We start from the raw sequence: 22,298 nt of genomic DNA, 5'->3' as shown, positions 1-22,298 counted from the left end.
GATAGTGAACTGCCTTGCGCAGCAAGGCAGTTCATTAACATTAGCACAAACATTAGCATTTCACTTCCTTTGACTAGTGTACTAGCACTTTTACCTATAGTTAGCTTTTAGCTAATTTTCTCATTAATTAGACATGTTTAGTGTACTGAATGGAGTAGTAAAATTAAAACAACATGATCCTGTTGCTCCACATGCTACTGCCAGCATTTAAGCTAACATTAGCATATTGGCTAATTTTAGCTCATGCATCAATTTTAACATAATGAATGGTACAACTACAGCTTAGTCAACATGCTTCTGCCTCTCCACAGTTAATTGACTACGTTGCAGCTTTCTTTAGCATTAATGCTAATTTTTAACATCATAACGCTGCGTCAAAGCCGACGGGCACACTTTGGCATGCCCCTTTAAAATTTCTGCAGGAATTTTCTAGTTATAGTTATTTATTTTTCTTCCGTTACCGTTAATGCGGCTCGTACCGCTGCGTGCCCACCCACAAAAGTGGTATCAAAACATGCGGCTCGATCCCGGCATTGGAGCTATTACTTTTATAGGGGATCGGAGTTACGACGGCGACGTAAAAAGTGAAAAACGAGCGAAATTTCCAACTGCCGAAACGCAGAGTGTAACTGAAACCAACTGCCGCTTTTTTAGAGTGAGAAACAGGGTGGAATTTTGACCCAAAAATAATTTTGAAATCGTTCTCATGGCCGTAAAACTTATGCTATTGGTATGAAAGTTGGTCAGGAGATAGCACCGCATGTCTGCTCCGGTAAAATGTTTTCGAAATTTCTCTAGGGCTTACGGTTTTCTGTCCAGGTGCTTCAGAGCAAAGTGACGGGACATGACCAACTGACGCTCCCCCTCAGTGTTTAATATAGGTTTTTGAAAAATTACTGAGCTCTGCACACACCATTTTTCTCTCATCAGTGCAATTATTGTGAATAACCTACAGATATGAATCACAGGACTATCGGAGACGACAAGTAGCCCTCTCATACGCTTCAAACGGTTTTTGGATCGGCATAACGGTTCCCGAACGGGAAGGGGTCGTTCAGACTGCTTTTTTCATTAAAAGTGACTGGGTGTTCTCAAAGTTGCATGAAGTGTCTCTCACACACACACACAGCAGTTGGCAGAGGCTTGATCGCTATGGCAACTGCTGGTTTGGCCTACAAGGTCTCTGTAGTTCTAAACATGGTGGAACACCTTAATACAGAGGGCAGAGCAGAAGGTCAGAACTACAACATGGCGGATCATTCAGTTATTACAGAGGAGGGCTGAGCTGGAATGTAGAGCTACTTGCTGTTTTGGGCATTATATTGGTGGATTAACCAAACCACTGTTACACATTGGATTAGTGTGTCTATTTAAAATGAAGCTTACTGAAAATTTCAAAATAAAAGTCCTGACATTTTTCACATCAGGTTATTGGTCTTTTGGGCTTTATGGGACTGGTTTAAACAAACCAGAGTTGCACATTGAATTAGCATGGTCATTAAAATGAAGCTTACTGAAAGTTTCAAATTAAAAGTCTGCCTATTCCTCTAGTGTTAGTGCACCGCCGAAGGCGGTGCAATAATATTAGCCTTTTTTATGTTATTTATTTCTCAGGATAGTGAACTGCCTTGCGCAGCAAGGCAGTTCATTAACATTAGCACAAACATTAGCATTTGAGCCCCCTTGACTACATGCTTCACACGGTTTTCGGATCACTCTAAAAGATCCTGAATAGGATGGAGATGTTTGGACTGCTTTGTTCAGATAAACTAACTGCTTCAAACCGTTAGAATCTGTTTATCCCTTTGTGTCTCACTCACACGATAGTTGAGCTGCTCTTTAGAACTACAATGACTGAAGGTCAGAACTACAACATGGCGGAACTCCCAAATGTCACATAGGGATGAGCTGGCTCTTAGATCTGCTTGCTGTATGGGGCATTATATAGCTGGATTAACCAAACCACAGTTACACATTGGATTAGTGTGTAATCCACTTTTAATAAAAAAGCTATTGTAAATGAAGCTTACTGAAAGTTTCAAAATAAAAGCCTTGACATTTTTCACATCAGGTCATTACTCTTTTGGCCTTTATGTGACTGGTCTAAACAAACTACAGTAACACAATGAATTGGTGTGGTAGTTAAAAAGACGCTAACTGAAAGTTTCAAAATAATAGTCTGCACATCCCTCTCGTGTTAGTGCACCGCCGTAGGCGGTGCAATAATATAAGCTTTTTTTATGTTATTTATTTCTCAGGATAGTGAACTGCCTTGCGCAGCAAGGCAGTTCATTAACATTAGCACAAACATTAGCATTTCACTTCCTTTGACTAGTGTACTAGCACTTTTCCCTAAAGTTAGCTATTAGCTTATTTTTTCATTTATTAGACATGTTTAGTATACTGAATGGAGTAGTAAAATTAAAACAACATGGTCCTGTTGCTCCACATGCTACTGCCAGCATTTAGGCTAACATTAGCATATTGGCTAATTTTAGCTTATGCATTAATGAATGGTACAAGTACAGATTATTCTACATGCTTCTGCCTCTCCACAGATTATTGACTACGTTGCAGCTTTCTTTAGCATTAATGCTAATTTTTAGCATAAAAACACTGGCTGAAAGCCGACGGGCACACTTTGGCATGCCCCTTTAAAATTTCTGCAGGAATTTTCTAGTTGCCAGATACAACCTCCTTTCTTGTAGCATTTCACAGATTAATGGGTTTAATTTTCAGGTGGTAAATTAAGGCCAATATGAAAGGCAGGAAAAAAAAGAGTAACTGGATCATGTATTTTAGTTTCAAAAGTGATACGACACATTCTGCAAGAAGCAAGTTTGGTGTCAGACTCTGGCACATCAGGCAGCATTGAGAAGGTTCTTCATAAAGCTCTATTTGCCGTCGAGAGCAGACCCTCCAGCTAAAGCAGGTTGGTGGATTAATCAGAGGCCTGAGGTAAGAAAACAAAAGAAAGAAAACAGAGTTACTTTATGGAAGGTCAAACTAAATCACTATATTCATACTCAAGTCGCTTCTCACTCATGCATGTAGATTTTTTTTTATTTTTTTTTTATCTCGCCTGTGTGGAGATGAGGGACACAGCGCTGGGTGGAACAAAGCACAACCTTTTGCTGCCCCCTAGAGGCGTTTAACTGAAACAAAGGAAGATGACGCTCAAGGAAAAACAACAACAAAAAAGAAATGTAAAGAAATCTGGCCCAACATCAATATGACAGCCAACTTGAAGATGATGACCTTTAAACTTTTTCTCGTCAATAATGTTTTAAGAGGCAACAACATGGCTGGATGTGTTGAAACGGCAGAGATCCCACTGTGTTACAAAAAGATTTAACTGGTTTAGTTACAGTGGTAAACTGGAAAACTATTAGTAGAAACTAATTTCTCTTGGCTAATAAAAACTTTTTGATCTGTGCTGTTTGTGCAGTTCATCTCAGAGGACATTTAATTCAACCTTTCATTTCTGTATTTATAATACAAAAAAACCACAAAAAAACCCCCAAAACCCAGTGACAAAAATATTTACCGCATTCAAAATTTAAATGGAACAAGCAAAGAATTTCACTTGGTTTCACACACTCACACCGTACAGAACTTAAAAATAAACGTAAAAGTTTAGATGGAATAAAATAAAAGCTTTAAAAAACCAGCATGGACATACATAACTGAGAAGAATAATATTTTTCCCTTTGTGTAAAAGCTGCAATAAGTAACTTTTTGAAAAAAGATATATTTTTAGCCGTTTTCTACAAGAAGGTACATCTCCTTATTCTCACAATTCCCCGACAGTCAAAACAAAAAAAAACAATGCAAGGCTCAGTAATATGGACCAAGATTAAAAAGTGCCATCATGGATTCTTATCGCTCCTTCACAGTGTTGTATGAACACTGCACACACAGCTACTGTTGCTAATTCAGTTTATTTATGAACAGAATTAAATTGATATAATTATTGTTTTTCAATCCGAGTGTTTGGGTGAAAAAGACTTTTAAAACTTTCAGTGAAAATACAAGTTTAACCACTAGTTGGCAGCAAAGCTTCGGGCACGGTCTAGATTTGACCCGACACATTTTCCAGCAAATAAAATATATCAACACAATAATATGTGTGAACCATCACAAATATTTCAGTCCCCCTTCATAAAATGTGTCCTTCAAAGTAAAGCAAGGAGCTAGAATGATTTAAAAAAAAAAGACATTTATATGACTCTTACAGCAACTTTTCCAACAGGAACCTCTTAGAAATATGTGAGTTTTTCTTGAGGGACTCTGAGCCTTAAAGCTTCACTTCTACATATTTTGCTTCCAAAAAGGTAAATGTGCTGGTAGGACTGTTGCCTTGCAGCAAGAAGGCCCTGGGTCTCTCTGCCTGGAGTTTGGATGGCTCTCCGGCTTCCTCCCAGTCCAAAAACATGACTGCTAGATTTGTAAATGGCCCCATCAGTATGTTTGTCTTTTGTGTTGCATTGCGAAGGACTAGCGACCTGTCCCAAGTTGCACCCAACCTCTTCCCTAATGATCGCTGCAAAGAGTCACCAGTTTCCCAGGACCCTGCAAGGACAAGCAGACGGACAACAGATGGATGGATGTATTCATTTGTATGTTTGTTTTAATCTGCTTCTTTTTCCAATTCAATAATCTTTTAATTGTTGTAGTTTTCATGCTCTCTATGGAAAGGCACTTAGTAATTTCACTGTGAAATGTACTTGCCAACATACTTAATTTTTGAAAAACTTTACTTTTTTTTAAAAAGGTTTCTCTGGGACAGACTTTTGCTTCTTCTTTATTCATTTCCTTTCTTTGACGGCTTAATTTTCAGTGTCTAAGATCATTTTACAATATGCCTCTTTGGAAACACCACAGGACTCTGTGACTTATTTTAATTGGTTGGTACAAAATGTACTATATAATCTAGCTACAAAACATAACGATGTTGTGACAAAATCAAATCAAATCAAATTACCGAGAGAACCAGAATGTTCTCTCAGCATTCTGTTAAACCATCTTTTCAGATTGAGTCGAGCACAATAGTTACTATTTCTGGTAAACCCTTTTTCTTGTTGACTGTTAATACACTTAACTGCAAAGAAGACAAAGTTTTTATACAGGATTTTATGTCACGTCCACATTAGTTTTGAATTTAGTAATCAAAGGTTTATCTTTTTGCTATGTTGATACTTCAAAACCAAATATCCAAATATTACCAAAAGAAACGGAAAAAGGAGCTCTTACAACAAAACATTACCATGATTTTCAATGTGATGTGATCATCAAAATACAATTTAAAATATAACATGTTGATTACGTGCTCAAGATTTGAAAAAGATTTTTAAAACAAGCGTGATCAAGTGCTTATATTGGTGATTGATCAGCACTAAACGATCAGCAAGTGCGTCACAAATCTTACCTTTGCTCTCTCAGAGAGTAAAACGTCCTAGAGTGGAGTAAGAACAAAAGAAGAAGAAAAAAAGACATCTAAAATCAGAGACGTTGCTTCGCATGTTCCCTCTCGCCACTCAAAACACAGAAAGCATCAGAAAATCCTTTTAAAGTCTCCACCACCCTGCAGCAGGGTGACTGCTGGGTACAGGACTCATCATGCACTTTCAGCACCAATACAGTTCTGCTGAGAAGTTTACACACGGTCCCCATGGCGATAAACGTCGTTTATGTCAGAGGTTCCCAAACTGTGGGGCGCGCCCCTTAGGGGTCTGGGGGCGCCGTGCCATTGCAGGGGGGGCGCGGGAAGCCGTCTGGTTGAAAAAAAAACAACAAAAAAACATGAACGCTGGATTTTTACTTTAGAATGGCAAACTCTGTTATTCCTATGTCAATTTGATACAGTAAGGGGTTTCCATATCTGTGTCCTCTGTCATTTTTATCAGCAGTTAAAACTGTTTCATCCGTTGTTAACATGTGGTAACCTGTTTCTCCGAGCCGCCTTTAAACGCAACATGAGCGCTACGACACTCGCGCTGGATATGCACCTGTGCGGCAGGGAAGGAGACCTGCTGCTGCTGTACGGAGCTACGCAGGTGTGTGTTAGAATCATGGCAGCAAACCAGCAAAACGCAAAGAACTTTTCAATTTTTCCCCCAAACTAACCGACTGAGTTGAGTAAAGTTGCAGGTAAAGTTAGCTAAAAGATGACTAGCTAGTTAATATCAATACAGCACCTTAAGCTTAACAAGTAGCCTGTAGGCTACCGATGGTGTTGTCTATGTTCAGCTACGTACATTCATTTTGCTCCCAAAAAAGTCGACCCCTCCCCCGCCTCTCAGGGGAAGGGGCAGGGACAGGGGGAGGGGGGTGGGCAGAAAATGTTTGGAAACCACTGGGGGGGGCGCAGAAGAAAAAGTTTGGGAACCACTGGTCTATGTGATGCTTCGATTATTTGAGCTGGTCCTTTTGCCGATTGAAATCATACAACAAATAACTAATACAGTTTTGAAGCACTGGGTGCGCAGCTTTGAATTTGAGCTCAAATCCACAGAGACAACAGTATGCATACAAACTCAAACACGTATAGACACACCCGATAAATATTCTTTCAATCACCTAAATGTTGGTTTAAGGTGAATTTGGAGGCAGTTCTTCATTATGCAAGTAGAATCATGTCTATTGGCCAAGGTTATATGTACAAGCAAAGGATTTGACTTTGTTTCACACACAACGTAGACCTTAAAAATAAATGTAAAATTTAGATGGAATCAAATAAAAGCTTAAAAGACAAAAAAAAAACCCAGCTGCAATAAGTAGCTGGGGTTTGTATGGTATGAAACAGATAAAAAAAAAAAAAAAGCTGACTTTTAATTCACATTGTAAGTAATTTATGATTTTCTTTGTTTTAAAACTTGAAAAAACATAACTTTGCAAGGACAAGTATAGGACTGGAGCTTGACAAACTTCATTCAGACCTCATGTAAGCGTTGCGGTTGGTGGATTCTTGAATACCCCAAGCCATTGATTTTCATCTCACACTGCCAGGTTTGGTCAAATGGTTGAAGATGACAGATCAAAACTAAATCAGTAATGTCTAAAGCATGCAGACATTTAGCTTGAGGAAAGAACATTAAAAAAAATTGAAATGAGCTTCAGCAAATCATGCCAAAAACAGTAGTCACGAGAATATCGACATTGATTAAAGTCTTTTGTTGTATGGCAAAAGGAGAGGTAGTTATAAATGTAAACTTCTGACACAAATTGAAAATCCAAAAAAAAAAAAAAAAAGGAAAAAGATCCGATCTTACATGTCAGATTACTCTGAGTTTCACGTATTCATCCTCTTCAGCACCTGCAGAGGAGCACAGAAAATGAAAAGAAGTGTTAAAAAAAACAAACTACAAAAAACAAAACATGAACTTTGTTGAAAATAAATAAAATCATCAATATCTAATAAAGAGCTTTATTTCAGAATTTAAATAGATTTACAAACCATAAGAAAAGAAAATATAAACAAGAAAACAAAACATCAAATGATCGTCAAACTATCCACATGTGCATATCAAGGTAGATTGTAAACAGTCCTTTGAAGCCAAAAAGTATGTACTCCCCCATTCCCCACCTCATGGTTCACTCAATTGGAATACAATTTGTTGGTGGTCGTTTTTCCTGAGGTTCTTAGATTTTTTTTTTTTATTAATCAAATGCTGGGTTTTCCCTCATTGGTGTTTCAACCAATCAGAGATCATAAAACTCAGGGGGGCAAGAGAGGGGGCGAGGGAGGGTGAGGGGAAGGAAAGATGACTAGAAGAAAAAACAGTAGTCTTACAAAAAAACAAAAAAGTTCCATTCTCCAAAAACGTAATGTACGGTTGGAGACCATTAAAGGTCATAAAATGGGAATCGGTTAGTGATCCGGTATTAATAACTCATTGTGGAGAAAAAGGTTCTTAAAATATTGTGTGCTTTGTCCGTTTGGATCGATACAACATTTTGGTTGATTCTGCTTCAACATTTTACTTCTCCACACTTCCATGAACAAACGTGAGTAAAACAAAAAAAAGATCAAGTCAATAATCAAAAATACTTATGAAATTTTTGCAACTCATATCAAAATCTGAGGAGACAAAAAATAAACATGTAAAACTAAAACAGAAGTGAACCCTCGGCCCATTCACAATATGACAGTTTCAGATAAAAATCAATTTCAAGGACCTTTTTTGCCTTGCACACATTCCCAACCGTAAAATCATACCTAAAACCACAAACACCTATCAGCATGCTAGTGAAGAACCAATGTCCTGCTCATGCTCAGATAAAGACCCATCCTGAACTTCCTCTTCACATTTTTCAGCACATCTTTGAAACGATCTGCGGCTATTCACACAACGGAAACGGTTAGAGTACAGTTCAGCTTTTCACTGGAAACGCTGCTGGTTGTTAGTGGTGTACAATCTCCAGTCCTCTGCTGGCACGAAAGGAGGCTGAAAACTAACCAATAAGTCTAGAAATTCAACCGCCCGTCATTCATCCTTCTGCCCGATCCCAGCCGAGATGACTGGGTTCACCGATTCGGGCGAGTCAAGATGGCTGCAGCCCAGTCCAGCAGTTCAGGGGTAAGAAAAGGACAGCAATCCTGCTTGTGCACACAGTCGCCAGTAGGAGGCGAGCTCGGCGAAAGATTGCAACGCAACTCCTCTGCTGTGGACGTCTGTGCTACTCTGATCTGAGGGGGAATGACAAACCGACACCGAACATAAAGACGGATCCAGCTGCAAGCGCCACTCCAAAAACAAAAAACAAAAAAACCCTCAGATCCTTTCCGACTGGAGTTTGGTCTAACTGCTGCAAGGCTCTGCTTTACTGCCACACTTAAAGCACTGCATGTAACACCAACTCAAGCTCTGACTGCATAGATTTGTTTTCATTTTAAAACAGCACACTGGCAGCATGATCTACATTTGACTCGTGAGTTCAGCTTACACCCCGGATAAATCTAACAGGTGCCTCTATAAATAAGTAGCGAGGTTATCCGACAGAAGTTTGAACCCTTAAGTCAGAGCTTGAATATCACTCTTCTGGTCGGGGCTTGCTCGGACTGGTCACCTAGATCTAGGATAAAAGGAAGGCACAAGGAAGTGTGAGTAGCTTGCTGAAATGGATAACTTCCCCGTTCGGAGCAGCACAAGCCCCGCGGCTTTAAAAGTCAAAGGTGAAAGTGTGTCAGGGCTTTGAACCTCGTGCTAACTGGAGGTCGTGCATAATATGGCTCAAGCAGAACGGTTTGCCTTAATTAGCTTCCTTTGTAGACACGTTCCTGTTTTACAGTGATCTGATCTGTTGTAAAAGAGAGAAACTTGACATCTGTGGAGGAAATAAGTCTCAGGGCTTTCAGAGACTTTTCTGGACATTTTAACAGCTAACAGTGCAGAAGTATTTCTTTACATTTGTCCTGCTGTTTGTGTGTGTATCATGTGTAACCTCTACTCAGATAACATAATGAAAATGAAAAAGAACATGAAAGGACCCAAAATAACTCTGCTGCTGCTGCTGCGTTGTCGCCAATGACCCAGGCTTGAGTGTGCATTCTGTGATTGCACGCAGCAGACGCTGGACAAGCAGCCCCGTGCCAAGTGTGTCCATTAGCAGGAGGAAGGCGGTTAAAGTTCGGTCCGTGACACGAGGGGGCGGCTTGAGTGTGTGCGGGTACGATCGAGACGTGGTCAGGGGAGGGGGTGGGTGATGTCACAAGGAGGCGTGGTCAGGAGTCCTCTGTGCCAGAGTCATCCTCGTCATAGCAACAGTCCTCATTGTCTTCCTCCTCATCTTCGTCCAGCTCCTCGTCGTCATAGTAGTCGTCGTATAAGAGGTTGGAGCCGTCGTCTGTGGGCGGGACCTGGGTGCGGACGCAGTATTCGTCCAACGTGGTGGGGACTTTGACGCCGTCCCGCTCTGCGTCCGCTTTGGTCGACAGCACCTGTTTCCTTTGAAATGGGCGGGGGGAAGCAAAAGCTTTGAGTCACCACTGTGCAGCAAGCCTTGGTTTGAATGACGCTGCATGTTCTCCCCTCCCGGTACCTTATGATCTCGATGTATTCTCTGTCTTTCCCCTTGCTGTCCCTCCATTTGCGGTACATCACAGAGGCGTCCACGTTGGCCGGGGAAAACGTGTTGGGTTCGTTCAGCAGCGAGATGACGCTGAGCAGGATGGTCCTGGGGAACAGGCAGAGGAGGAGGATCAATATGGAGGAAAGTAATGCAGAATGAGTAGAAAACCGAGACAGAGAGGACAGAGAGGTAAGACGAGACAAAAAAAAAAAAACGCATAACAGGACTAAACAAATAAACAGCAACAAAGAACGAGAGGGAGATTGTAGCTTCTACAGTCTCTCGTTAGAGATGGTAATCGGTCATCAGCAGCCTGTACAGCACAGAGCCAGAAATATGTAAAACACTATTTTTCTGCAAGGTAGTTAGAAATTATGTCTGAACTAAGTGGAAAAAATACAACAGCTAAAGAATGTTAAAAAATCAAAATAATTCAACCATAAATCATCTAAAGTATTGGAGCATTATTTAAGCAGTTTTGGATTAATTTGGCTTTTAATCTGCAACAGATTGATTAGAAGGGGGCTAAAATTGACATTTATAGTGTTGCCTTCTATAAGTATCTCTTTAGCCAACTGTAAGTCAGATGATGTGACATGTTTATTTTAAAGAACCTCGACTTCTCCAGGCACTACAGTCAACCAGTCTCACCCCACCGATGGTGATCCTGAAAACAGGAACCCAGAAACTTTATTTTTCATCTTCTCACAATATATCAACTTTCATAGATTATACACCGAGTTTTAAAGACTCTCTGGTTAGTGAAGATGTTAAATCAGTTGTAATTGTTTTGTGGATAGCTTAAATTTCTAAAGAAACTGAATCAGTCTTTCAGATTTTAGTCAAATCAGAGACTCTGTCCAATTCTAATTCTAGTGTTGAGTCTAAATGTTAAAATATTAATTTGGGTTTTCACAAATGAATGAAGCTTTAAACCACAGACCGTTTTAAAGAACTCTTAAGCAGTGGAAAATAATTCTGCTCAGATTTGATGACCATTTCAAACAGAATCATGAACGAATCACTTGGAATCCCAAACTCTCGGTTTTGTCTGTAACTGTTTCTTTTATACAAGTTAACCAACATCTCCAATCAATTAAAAAAAAAAAAAAAAGCTTCATCAAAACCAATTTGTCAAAGTCATGGTGACACCAATTGGAACAATTCTTTAGACAAACTAGATGAGTCACGTAGTTTAACACCTCTAGTTGGTATTTAGTTTGTATTCAACAATTCCTCACAAGTACATTAAAGTAAAAACATGCAGGTAAAAGTTTTATTTTTGCCTTTCTGTAGCTGTGTGAACCACTGAAGCTGCCACCAGCATAAAATCTCATCTTATTTAAAGGAGATCAGCATCAGGTCCTTCATTTTAAACCAACTAATTTGTTTTGTTTTAATCATCATCCATGAGTAACTTATTCTTTTGATATATAACCTGTTTTTAGTCATGTAACAGGAAAGTTAACTATTTATTTTTGCCAAATAGCCCAAATAGTTTTGGGTTTAAATATTTAACGAGCAAAGACATATTCTGTTGAAAACTATTTTGATGAGTTTATTTCATGCATCTGAGGATTACCTGACATTCTGCGTGGGGTTCCACCTCTCTGAAGGGAGTTCTCCGCTCTGAGGATCGTCCACCGGTGGATGTAGGATGGAGATGCACACGTCTCCGTTCTGCAAAGAAAACAGCACACAGCTTGCTTACACAAGGAATTTAACTGTTCAGAGAATGCAATTGAAGAAAATATTTTTTTTCTTAGCTTGTTTATTTCTAAAGACCTCGAGCTAATTTTTCTGTAGAGACGCAGCCTTACAGTGGCGATTCTCTGGACTTATTGTTCAATATGAGGGGCTGCAGCCTTAGAGCACAGGGGGTGTAGACATGAGTCAATACATTTGAAGAATTGAAGACCAAGCTGTGATAATGCATAGAATATCAGTCAGCAAATAGAGCATCTTTTTATATCTGCCAGAAACAATTTATGCTGTATTTCCAAGTTTTTTTTCTGCTACTCCTAGTTACGCTATGCTATCCTGTTTAACATGAAAACTTGTCTGTCAATCCCTAACACGGCTTTTCAATGCTGCAGAAATACATAATGTCAATCAGATTTAAGAAGAACACTGACATAATTTGAAGTGGAGCTCACAAACTGTAAAAACAAAATAAGATTAATATTCATTACCTCATAGATGTTGGGATGCCACATTTTGGTGAGGAAGCGAAAGGCAGGTGGAGAGTATGGATAATCAACAGGAAACTTGATCCGAGCCTGAGGACGAGAGAAGAAACGTCGGTGATGTGACAGGAAGTTCAGTTGTCCTTCTTTGCTGACATCAAGTAAATCACAAGTACTTCCAGAATCCAGACAGAAGCATTTTGGGAAACTTTTCCAACCAGTTGAGGTGCACAAAATATTGAACTGCAGTCTACATGAAAAAAAAAAAAAAAAAGTGTACATCATCTCAATCAAAATGAACTGATTGGATGCTATATTTGGTAGATTGCTATAAAGCATCTGTAATCTGGATGATAATATATTTGGCCATTTGGGTAGAGCCTACCATGCTCAAGTTCATAAAGACTGCTTAGGACATTGTAACCCAAGTAAAAGTCCAGAGCAATATTTAGCTTTAATGTTGCTTTTGCATGTTTGATTGGAATAATTTTTCCTTCATTAAAAAGGAACCACTTCCTTAAAATTGCTGCTTACGTCAGGATTTTGATTTTATTTGCCTTAATCCTTCAAAAATGTACAAAGACAGCCATATGAGTGCACACATAGAAACACTTATCCAGCAGTCAGAACAAAGGGATTCGATCTGTTTTCTCGTCAAACTGCAAAAACTGGAGTCAACAAAAGGCTGCTGAAATACTCTTGGATATGTTTCGAGTCACCTCCAACAGCATCTTGGAGAAAAAAAAAAAAGTAACTGTGGAGTCACTGTAAGCCACTCCACGGTGGCTGCACACGGAGGAGCTAATGACAGTAATGGAATACGGTGTGGAGGAAGGGAGAGATGGAGGCCCGCACAGCGTGTGGAGTTCAGGGAAACAGCGGTGACTGGGAGGAGGGGAGCTTGGTTCACATAAAGACGGCTCAAAACAATCCACTACTCACATTCATGTTCTGCTATTATACGTCCCATCAGCGAAGCACTGCCACATGAACACGTAATGTGGAGAACCAGTGTGCAGAGAGCCCCCCCTGACCCCTTCCTCTACTACACAAACAGTGTCAGGAGAGACGGGCACAGCAGGGGAACATGCACCAATTGGACCGATTACATGTATGCACAGAACGCAGCAGGAACCGTTCTGCTGATACCCATGTCAGATTCACTCACTCACACACACACACACACACACACACACACACACACACACACACACACACACACACACACACACACACACACACACACACACACACACACACACACACACACACACACACACACACGGCTGGCTACATTTGTTGATTTAGCATGGTCAGATGGTGTGTGTGTCGGGGGGTGAAAAAAAAGTGAGTAGAGGGGGTTGGGTTATATTTATATATAATAAGGTTTTAACCTTCTTTGACTGTGTTGCGTAACGTAAGCCAAATTAAGGTAAAAATCTAATTCAGCAGCTGTACAAGTGTGACTAAAACTGTGTGTGTGTGTGTGTGTGTCCTGATCCATGCAGTGTACAGTAAAATATAAACATTTGGCATATATTACATAAAGGGGATCAACAATCAGGAGAAATGATCTGCTCTTCCTCATGAAACAGCAGTAGAGAGAAAATGCTGACATGATCACAAATAGGGAAAACATTAAATCCCTGGCTCTGACTGGTCTTGGCAAAAAGCTGGCCGACAGGCAGAGGCCAGGGTTCAAGGCAACACTGTACACATTAGAGGCTGCCAGCAGTGCAGCAAAGAGCGGAGAGCCTGCAGGGGAGGCGGACAAAAACTGCACAGCAGCAGGGTTGCTGGATGGTGGTCTTCGAAAACAAAAACAGTCCAAGAATTAATAGTTTGTCTAGACATTAGCAATTGCACATAAAAAAAAAGTAATCAAATTTAACCACCTAACTTTCTGTTCTAAATGTTTTAACACAAAAAGCTGAGGTGAATTTATATTCAACATTTTACATATTTGTCTTTATTTTTGGTCAACAAATCAAGCCCCCGATTTCCTCAGACATTAGGAAAAGAAACAGCCAAGTGCATTAAATGCCAGAAGCCCTACACAACTGTCTACTGAAGGACAAAGTGAGTTTTTCTTTATTTATTTGTGCATCAGCGAGTAAACATATTTTCGCAGATACCTGTTCATAGAAGAGCCAATATCTCACTCTCTTGGCTTCTTTCTGGGAAGGCCTGTGCACATTTACACAGCGTGTCCTGTGAAAAAGGCCTCATTCATCACAACCCTGCCAGATTAAACGCAAGCAAACACTGTGTAAAGTGGAGAAATGCAGTGGTGCAAAAAGGATTCCTTTAAGTACTAAAGTTTTCTCTAGTTGTGTTTCTTTTCCTCCTTCCTACAAAATACAAGTTTCAATAAATTTTAGGTTTGAATAACCCTCATGCCCAGCAGACACTAAGACTGATTGACTGTTCATAAACTTAACCCTATCTGTTGGACTGAGCCACGTGCCTTGAATCTGTAACCCTGACACCATGTTTCCGGTCCATCAATGTTTCTGCCTTACTCCACCTTAGATGGATAAAGACCACTACGCACCAGAAACCAGTCATCACAATTTAACCTTCACCACACTGCTGAAGTCATGTTTGTCCGCGTTTGCTTCTTGCTTAATATGGCCAATCCACTAACTGGTGTTATTATGAAAGAATTACTAAAGGTTTACCCCACCTTTCACCCAATGACTGCTGAAGATAGAAAGGATATAAACAATAGCTTGATAATGAGTATTATTAACTTCTGATCTCTATGGTGATAATGTCACCACCTGATCAATACATATGGCCACATATTGATCAGTTGCTTTGTGTTATATTCCCTTTATGCTGCAAGGTGTGCAGGTGGAATGGTCAAACAAAGATTGTGAAATCAATAGACAGAGAGGCAGATCCAACGAACCAAGAATCACAGCTAGACAAAAAAAATTGTTACAACAGCGAACAGTGAGGAGGCATGAAGGGAGACAAATGTTTGGAAAGATACACGTACCCAGACATACACATAAGCACACTAAGCCACAAGCCCAAAAACTAAATGCAAATATTGTTTTTATTCCAAAATTTGTCAACTTACTTAATTTGTCAACTTAATGTTACAATTGCTAAACTGTGAAATACCGATATTCTTATGTTGGACAAAAAGAAATCCAAACATAATGCTAATAATTATTCAAGTTGCATAAAAAAACACCTTAATTGTTGACCTACTTAAGGAAGAGTGCAACCGGGGTTCAACCACTTATGCATCTCAGGGTTAAAAATCTGAGCAGCAGACATGAGAGAAGCCAATTTGCTGATAAACATGCAAAAACAAGATTCAGGAAAGATTTTTCCTACTAATGCTACTAGGAATCCAGAATGTGAGCTTAGTTGGATCATTCTCTGAAAATCTTTCCTGGACTGTGACCTAAAAAAACTGCCTCGAGTACAACAAGAATGAGAGAGAGAACACACCCACTCTCTGAAAAATGACAGCAAGGCAGAGTAAAGCAGGTCAATGAGGAGACCCTGAGAGGAACAAATCATTCTGTTCTCCTGCAGCTCTCCAAGGTCTCTACAGACCTTAACACATGCACTGCTTCTGGTCATCCCTAATGACAGAAGAAGATCTTGAGGAGAGAGAAGAGCTAATGTCAAGCGCACACATGTTCCAGAGTTTACGGTATAGCTAATCAAACAAGCTTCCGACTCGTTATCTAAATTCTAAAAACAAAGAAGTAAAAAAATAATAATAATAAGTTGAACTGACAGAAGGGTTTTTATGACATTGAGCTGCACAAACAGCCATGTTTCAGAGATATGATTATCACACAGCTAGCCTAAACAGGAAAGAAACAAAAACACTGCCAGTGCTTCGGGGGACAATTATAACTAGCCGGGGCCTCACACTCACCCCTGCCTGCACCAAGCTCTGCTTTCTAATGGGAGGGGGGGCTGCACTGTGAGGAAAGGATCTGTCTGCTCTTGAGTGAGCCGTTTCAGTATTCCTTCCTTTTTCCTCAGCCCTGCTCTTGTTTCGCCGTAACACAGCCAGAGGGGGAAACATGACTCTGGAAACTCTGCCCAGCCGTTCCTCGTGCAGCTGGGCAGGGTCGTCTTGCCTGTACCCGTCCCTCGACTGCTGCTGAAGAAGAAAGCAAGCGAAGACGAATCTGCTCGACAGGAAAGGGTGGCTGTTGGATAATTGTCAGAGCTCGCTATTATCAGCCAAACCAAATACTCTTCTCTTATGTTAACACATGTAAAAAAAAAAAAAATATATATATATATATATATAATCATTGTGATAAAAGAGTTTCCGTATACAGTGTGAGATGTTGAGACCTCACAATGCTCGGAAAAGAACACACATTTTTCTTAACTTCACTCTACGATAGACCTGGGCCTCTCAGCCACGTCTCGCTGATCAATAAGAGGAACTGAAAATAAACATTCAAAAACTGTAAAATTCTTCACTAATATAAATACACTGCTTTGTTTAGGAAAAATATATATATATTGAAAAAGACTGCTGTCATTTCAGGGTTTTTTGGTAGCCACATTAGCTCCTCAGGTGATATGCTATGTTTCGTCATGACGCATGCACCTCATGATGAGGTACTATCTGAGACACATGGGGGTTCTGCGCTACAAGGCGCTAAAAGCAATGGCGGAAAAGGCCTTGTCGACATTTTTCTGTATCCAACAGCCGTTTGTGTGTGTATAATGTTCGTCAAAAAATAGGGGCTTCAAGAAAGAGCTGGGACACTCTTTTTTTTTTTTTTTCATTTGATGACTGGGAGCAAAATATGGAGAGGCAGAAAAGAATGTTTTCGGGAGCAGAAAACAAACAAAAAATAAACAGAAGATTGAAGAGAATGAAGACGTAGAGATTTTCAACGTGGTTTAAAACCAAGAGCTAAGTTATGCCAGTGTATGAAGAGGAGGCGAGGAAATATTCAGGTCAGCTGAAATTACGTCTAGTAAAGTGAATGTATTTAAAACAGATAAGAAGGAAAAAAGAAACTCGTTTGTGGTCATTTTGTTGTTCAGACAGTAGCTGATCATGTGTTTAACTATATGGTTTATCATGAAACAGACAATGAACTTGGCAGTGACACACTTGAGTTTAAACAGTGATGTTGAGATTTATCTGATAAGTCTGATCAGACGCAGTAGCCAGTAAAAGTAATCCAAACAGGATATCATTTAAAACTAAATTTTAATATTTTTTTAATCACGTGGTTTGACTTTTTTAAAACATACTTAACACAAAGTTTGTCATTCAGCTGTGACGATGGAGAGAAAGAAAGAGAGACAGACTCAGACATGGCAAGGCAACAGGTTTGTCTAATATTAGCTGGAAGTGCAAGAAAAGCCACTTAATCCCAGGTGATTAATTTTAAAATATGTATTTTTAATGTTCAGTAGCACTGTTTGTCATTTGATTGAAACTATTAAAGTGCAGAATAAAAGCTTGACCCAGTTAGCAGACGTCTCTGCTGGAACCAGTGTTGCACAATTTACTTCACTTGATGCTATTCTTGACTAATGGGATTGTTAAATTGTTACATGTTGTGCAAAGGCAATGTCAGGTTTTTCCAATATCGTGCAGCCCTCATGAGAATGATTTGCTGCTTTCTGAGATGCACAAATCAGTGGGCAAGACATCAGAATTAGTCATTCTTTCTTGATCAGTATATCTATCCAGTTTAAAGCTGTAGCAGTTTTTCCACTCACCAGAACTATTCTTATTTTTACCTGAAGAGTGTATTGTGATCAGACAAGAAACATTTCCACTTCTTTAAGAACCCTGAAACATTCAAATAAAGTATCAGTCAACACCTGGGACAGCATGCTTGTACTACAAGAGTAGCCAAGTCAGCCGGTGTTGCCTTGTACATGTCCCAGGATCACTGCCAGCTACGAAACAAAATGGTCCTCTGCCTGTAATCAGACACTCAGAGCAAGGGGTGGATGATTGGGGATACCTCATGTGACAAGACAGAAGACGAACAGAAACCTGAGATGTGTCTGTTGCGCACAAGCGACCGTTTAGAGGAGCACCTGAAACCTGCAGGCCAACGGCCAGTTTATAATCCTAATGCCCCAGTCACTGTGCACACAGCCCAGTTACCTAATCAGGATTGAATGATGTTATAATATGTCTCAATCCACTGTGTGGCCTATAGGGACGGTGCGGTCAAAAGCAACACCCAATGAGAAAAAAAAAAAAAAAGACAAACGCTGACTCAGCCACGTTTCATTAGTATCTGCCCCGTTTCAGTTGAGCAAGGTAATCCGGCCAAAAACATTTTCTCTCCTCCTGCCTGTTTAGAGTAGGGCAAACTGGTTGGATGGAAACCCAGACAAGAACAATGAGTCATAACCATGTGGTGGATTTCACAGTCGGGATGTGCATTCCTGTCCCGACAAAGGAATCCTGTAGCACCCACACCGACACACAGAAACACCGTCCCCAGAGGCACTGGGGCCCACTGCTTGTGTTCACAGGCTCCACAAAAAAAAAAAAAAAAAAAAAAGAGGTGGACTGAGCGTGCTTCTCAAGTACTGGAATTACTCAATCCCAAACAGCTGAAGGGGTGTTTTCGCAAAAACACATCCATCAAACTGGGTTGGACACTGCAAACACATCCACGACAGCAGTAGTTTAAATTTAAATCTTCTGCTGATTCACTCATGTAATAATGTTTTCAAACTTGGACTGTTACACCAGATTAATAAAAAGGGCCATTATGTGTTATTTGGCATCAGTGCCAAGTTTCAGACAGAAACAGAATATGATCATCTTTCTGCTGTTGAATCTCTAGTTGATGATCATGCTATTTATTAAGTTTGAGATGAATTGACAGAAAGCTGTTTGTTATGGCAACACCTTTTACAAAGTAGGTGTGTAGCTTTCAGTGGGATCTAAAGTGAGTCAGCTATTGTAATTAGCTTCAACTGTTGGGTTACAAAGTACATAAACAGGCTGTCGGTTTTAAATACTAAGACATATAGAGTATCTTTCAAGAAACGCTTTTGATAAGTTGATCACCATCGAAAACATAAGCAGAGGAAGAACATCTGTTAAAGATCTTTATTCTCGAAGGAGGAAGTATGTCAGCAAAGTTGTTTGTCACACAGAAGGGGAAAATCTGAACGGATCATGGATGCATAAAACTGGGGCCATTTGGCAGGAAGAGAATCTGAATCAGAAAATGAGCAGCCTATCCTTCTCAAGGCTTCAGAGTTCCAATGAACACAAAGAAAGTGACTGAATCAGTTAGTGAGCTGACAAGTTTATCTACTGGGTACAGCATAAAGAACAGCAGAGGACAGATAACGCAATCAGATGAGAAAACAAGTATGATTGGGTCTGATTGCACATGAAAACAATCCAGATGGGCTTGCAAGGTTACATGTTTAAAGGATGAGCCAAGGCAAGACACTGGTGATGTTTTGAGAGAGATTCGTTTTCACCAGACCAAATATAAACTCTTACAAAGAAGAGAAAATTCTTTGAAAGTGGATGTGCAGACAATGCGTTGATAATTTTGTTTGAGTCACTTGGTTTGCCCAGCTTCACCCAAAGAGGTATGCTCAATAAACCACGAACATTTCTTCAAACAGGTGAAAATACTGTATTACAAATGAGTAAAACTAAACTGGGTAATAGCTGTGTTATGATAGAAGACCTTCAGAGATTTAGGTCTTTCAAAGGATTTTTGGAAACAACCCAATAGTTCATGTTTTCAGGTAAATACATAAAAGACACGCATGGATGAATTGGCAAGAGATCAGCTTTAACTGATGATCAGCAGGTCAGGGGCTAAATTATACATATATTGTTTTCTATTCACCAAAAGAACTGCCTCTGTGTTTGGTCTGTAAATCCGTAACCAACAAAATCTACTTGGATGGACTTTCAGTTTGGTAAATGATTAGAGTTTGATCAAAAAAAAAAAAAAGTTTGACACAAATAGGGTTGGTGGATTGAGAAATACTACCTGTAGTTCACAGTTATCAGTTTTAGTTCTTTGGTAAAAAAAATAAATATATATATATATATATATAAAAGAAGAAAAATAGAAATGGGTCAAAATAAACCTTCCAAGAAAACCAGAAAGTGATACCAGTAAGGACAAAAATCCAGTGCATCACTCACAACAAACCACAATTTTAGTCTCTGCAAAACTGAATGTACACGTTTTAAAAATCTGCAATTTCATTAATATGTATATATATTCTTTAATATTCAAATGAAATAATCTGTCTCGTGATAAAACTATTGGAAATGTTTGCCAGCATACCTAATGTAAATATCTGGATGGTTAGCTTTGACGATGAGTACTGATTTTGTTCCTGCATATGTGTAATTTGTGACATCGTTTTTTATTTACAAACTGCAAATGCTGACTATGAAAAAATTAAATGTATTTAAAGCGCTTTGACATGCTAAAATGAGAAACAGATCTTTGCTGAACTTATTGCTGTGTAGTTACTAGTTAAAGTCATTTTGAGGAATAGGGAACAATGTTTCACAAGTTAAATGCATATTGATGCTAAAGTAATCCTGATTACATCAAATGTGTATGATAAAACTGGTTATAATATTGCCAGGTAAACTGGCTACACTTCAAAGTAATGTAGCCAGGGTTGTGCTGGACACAAAGGAGATGATTGAATTAGTTAGGAGCGTCCCATAGAGGCGGGTGTACATCACCGCCTTTTGTTCCACAGTAAAGGTATCAATCATATCCCGACTGTAACTGTAAGGGTCGATAAATATGAATTTTCTGAGAGAAATGAGCCACAAGAAGGAGCTTCTTTAGAAGTAAGCACTCACCATCAGACCTGAAGACATCTGACTGAGCAGAGTTGGTTTAAAGTTGAACAAAGAGCTGTGTTGTATCACAGCAACGATGAAACAGGAAACAACTATTAGTTAAACAATGAGTTCACAGTAATAACTTTAACATGCTTATGTTGGGAACTGATACGTAAAAGATAAAGCCAACAGGAGTGCTGCTCCTTGTGTGGGAAAGGTAGGAAAGATAAAATTCGCTGAAGAACAATAGATGTGAAGCTAGCTAACGTTAGCCACTCACCTTAAAATAACCACCCTCGTAGTGCGTGTTTGGGGGTCCGAATATCGCCACTTCCCAGTTGTACATGTCCGACTCGTCCACCAAAGTTATCTTGAATCCCTCCACCGGTTCATCCTGGAGGCTCTTCATCTCCAGCATCAGTGCTTTTTGTGAACTGGCTACATGGTGCCCATGCTGAGCCATATTCCACAACGAATAATATTAATATATTTCGGCAACCCACTGCCAACTATGCCTGCGAAGGACAAAGCTAGGTCGGTGCGAACAACGGCTACCAACGGAACAACGAAGCCCCCCGAGCGTGTTAGTGAACGTTGGTTTCCGTTGGTTGTTCGGGGAAAGAAAAGGAAAATAAAAAGAACAGGCTCTAAAAAACCGCGACGAGTGGGCTTTATTTGGCCACAGCTGGAGCGCCTTCTTCCTCTCTTGTTGTGAAGGATCCCGGGGAGCTCAGCACATTCTAAATAAACCTGCTCCAATCAAGTCAGACACTAAGTTTGCCTCATTTCCGGTTACGATTTTTCAAAATAAAGCTTAAACATTTGATTCACTGTTATCAAAGTTCTGAAGCAGCAAAGCAGGTCTAGACCGTCGTGCTATAATCTGTTGGACTGTCAGTTTAATAATGTATTATATTTTTGTTATTTTTATAAATGTGTTAGCTTATGGTGCATCATCACCAAATGTGATGGAGCAAAAGCGTTCTTATCAGTACATTTGTCTCGAAACATTCCAAAGTCAAGGTGTTTTCAAGGGTTTGTTGTCTTTTCTCTTAGCACTGGTTTTCACCATGGATTTAACCATTTTCTTGCAAAATTACAAGCACTGACCATAACTTTGGCAAGTGATGATGTGTCCTTTAGATGTTGTGGGTTATTATGTAATAAGTTTTGATGTTTTGATGATCTGAAATATTTTGGTGAGAAAAAAAAAAAAA

The 22,298-nt window shown here is 39.6% G+C and overlaps 1 protein-coding gene and 1 long non-coding RNA gene across 2 annotated transcripts; both read right to left on the bottom strand.

Annotated features, from left to right (window-relative positions):
• Positions 1-3,922: 3,922 nt before the first annotated feature.
• LOC145551469 (uncharacterized) lies at positions 3,923-6,800 on the bottom strand. Its single transcript, XR_014087314.1, has 2 exons — positions 5,429-6,800; positions 3,923-4,572 (listed from the first exon to the last, which is right to left on the bottom strand). It is a non-coding gene; the product is annotated as an uncharacterized LOC145551469 (long non-coding RNA).
• A 612-nt stretch (positions 6,801-7,412) lies between these two features.
• Positions 7,413-21,917, bottom strand: cdc34a (cell division cycle 34 homolog (S. cerevisiae) a). Its single transcript, XM_008406939.3, has 5 exons — positions 21,362-21,917; positions 12,264-12,350; positions 11,654-11,751; positions 10,042-10,176; positions 7,413-9,947 (listed from the first exon to the last, which is right to left on the bottom strand). Exons 1-5 carry the CDS (start codon positions 21,542-21,544, stop codon positions 9,725-9,727), a joined length of 726 nt encoding a protein of 241 aa, XP_008405161.1. The 5' UTR covers positions 21,545-21,917; the 3' UTR covers positions 7,413-9,724.
• Between the last annotated feature and the right edge of the window lie 381 nt (positions 21,918-22,298).

This window comes from Poecilia reticulata, chromosome 4, assembly GCF_904066995.2.
Source record: "Poecilia reticulata chromosome 4, P_reticulata-male-v2, whole genome shotgun sequence".
Lineage (NCBI taxonomy): Eukaryota > Metazoa > Chordata > Actinopteri > Cyprinodontiformes > Poeciliidae > Poecilia > Poecilia reticulata.
The sequence above is the reverse complement of the archived record's forward strand: the minus strand, read 5'-3'. Positions and strand labels throughout refer to the sequence as shown.

What these genes read in the sequence shown, in the direction of transcription:
- cdc34a (XM_008406939.3), bottom strand. Translation starts at nt 21,544, where the DNA reads ATGGCTCAGCATGGGCACCATGTAGCCAGTTCACAAAAAGCACTGATG. An exon ending in ACGAGGGTGGTTATTTTAAG is followed by an intron (nt 12,351 to 21,361) that starts GTGAGTGGCTAA and finishes TCTCGTCCTCAG; the next exon opens with GCTCGGATCAAGTTTCCTGT. An exon ending in GAATACATCGAGATCATAAG is followed by an intron (nt 9,948 to 10,041) that starts GTACCGGGAGGG and finishes CCCATTTCAAAG; the next exon opens with GAAACAGGTGCTGTCGACCA.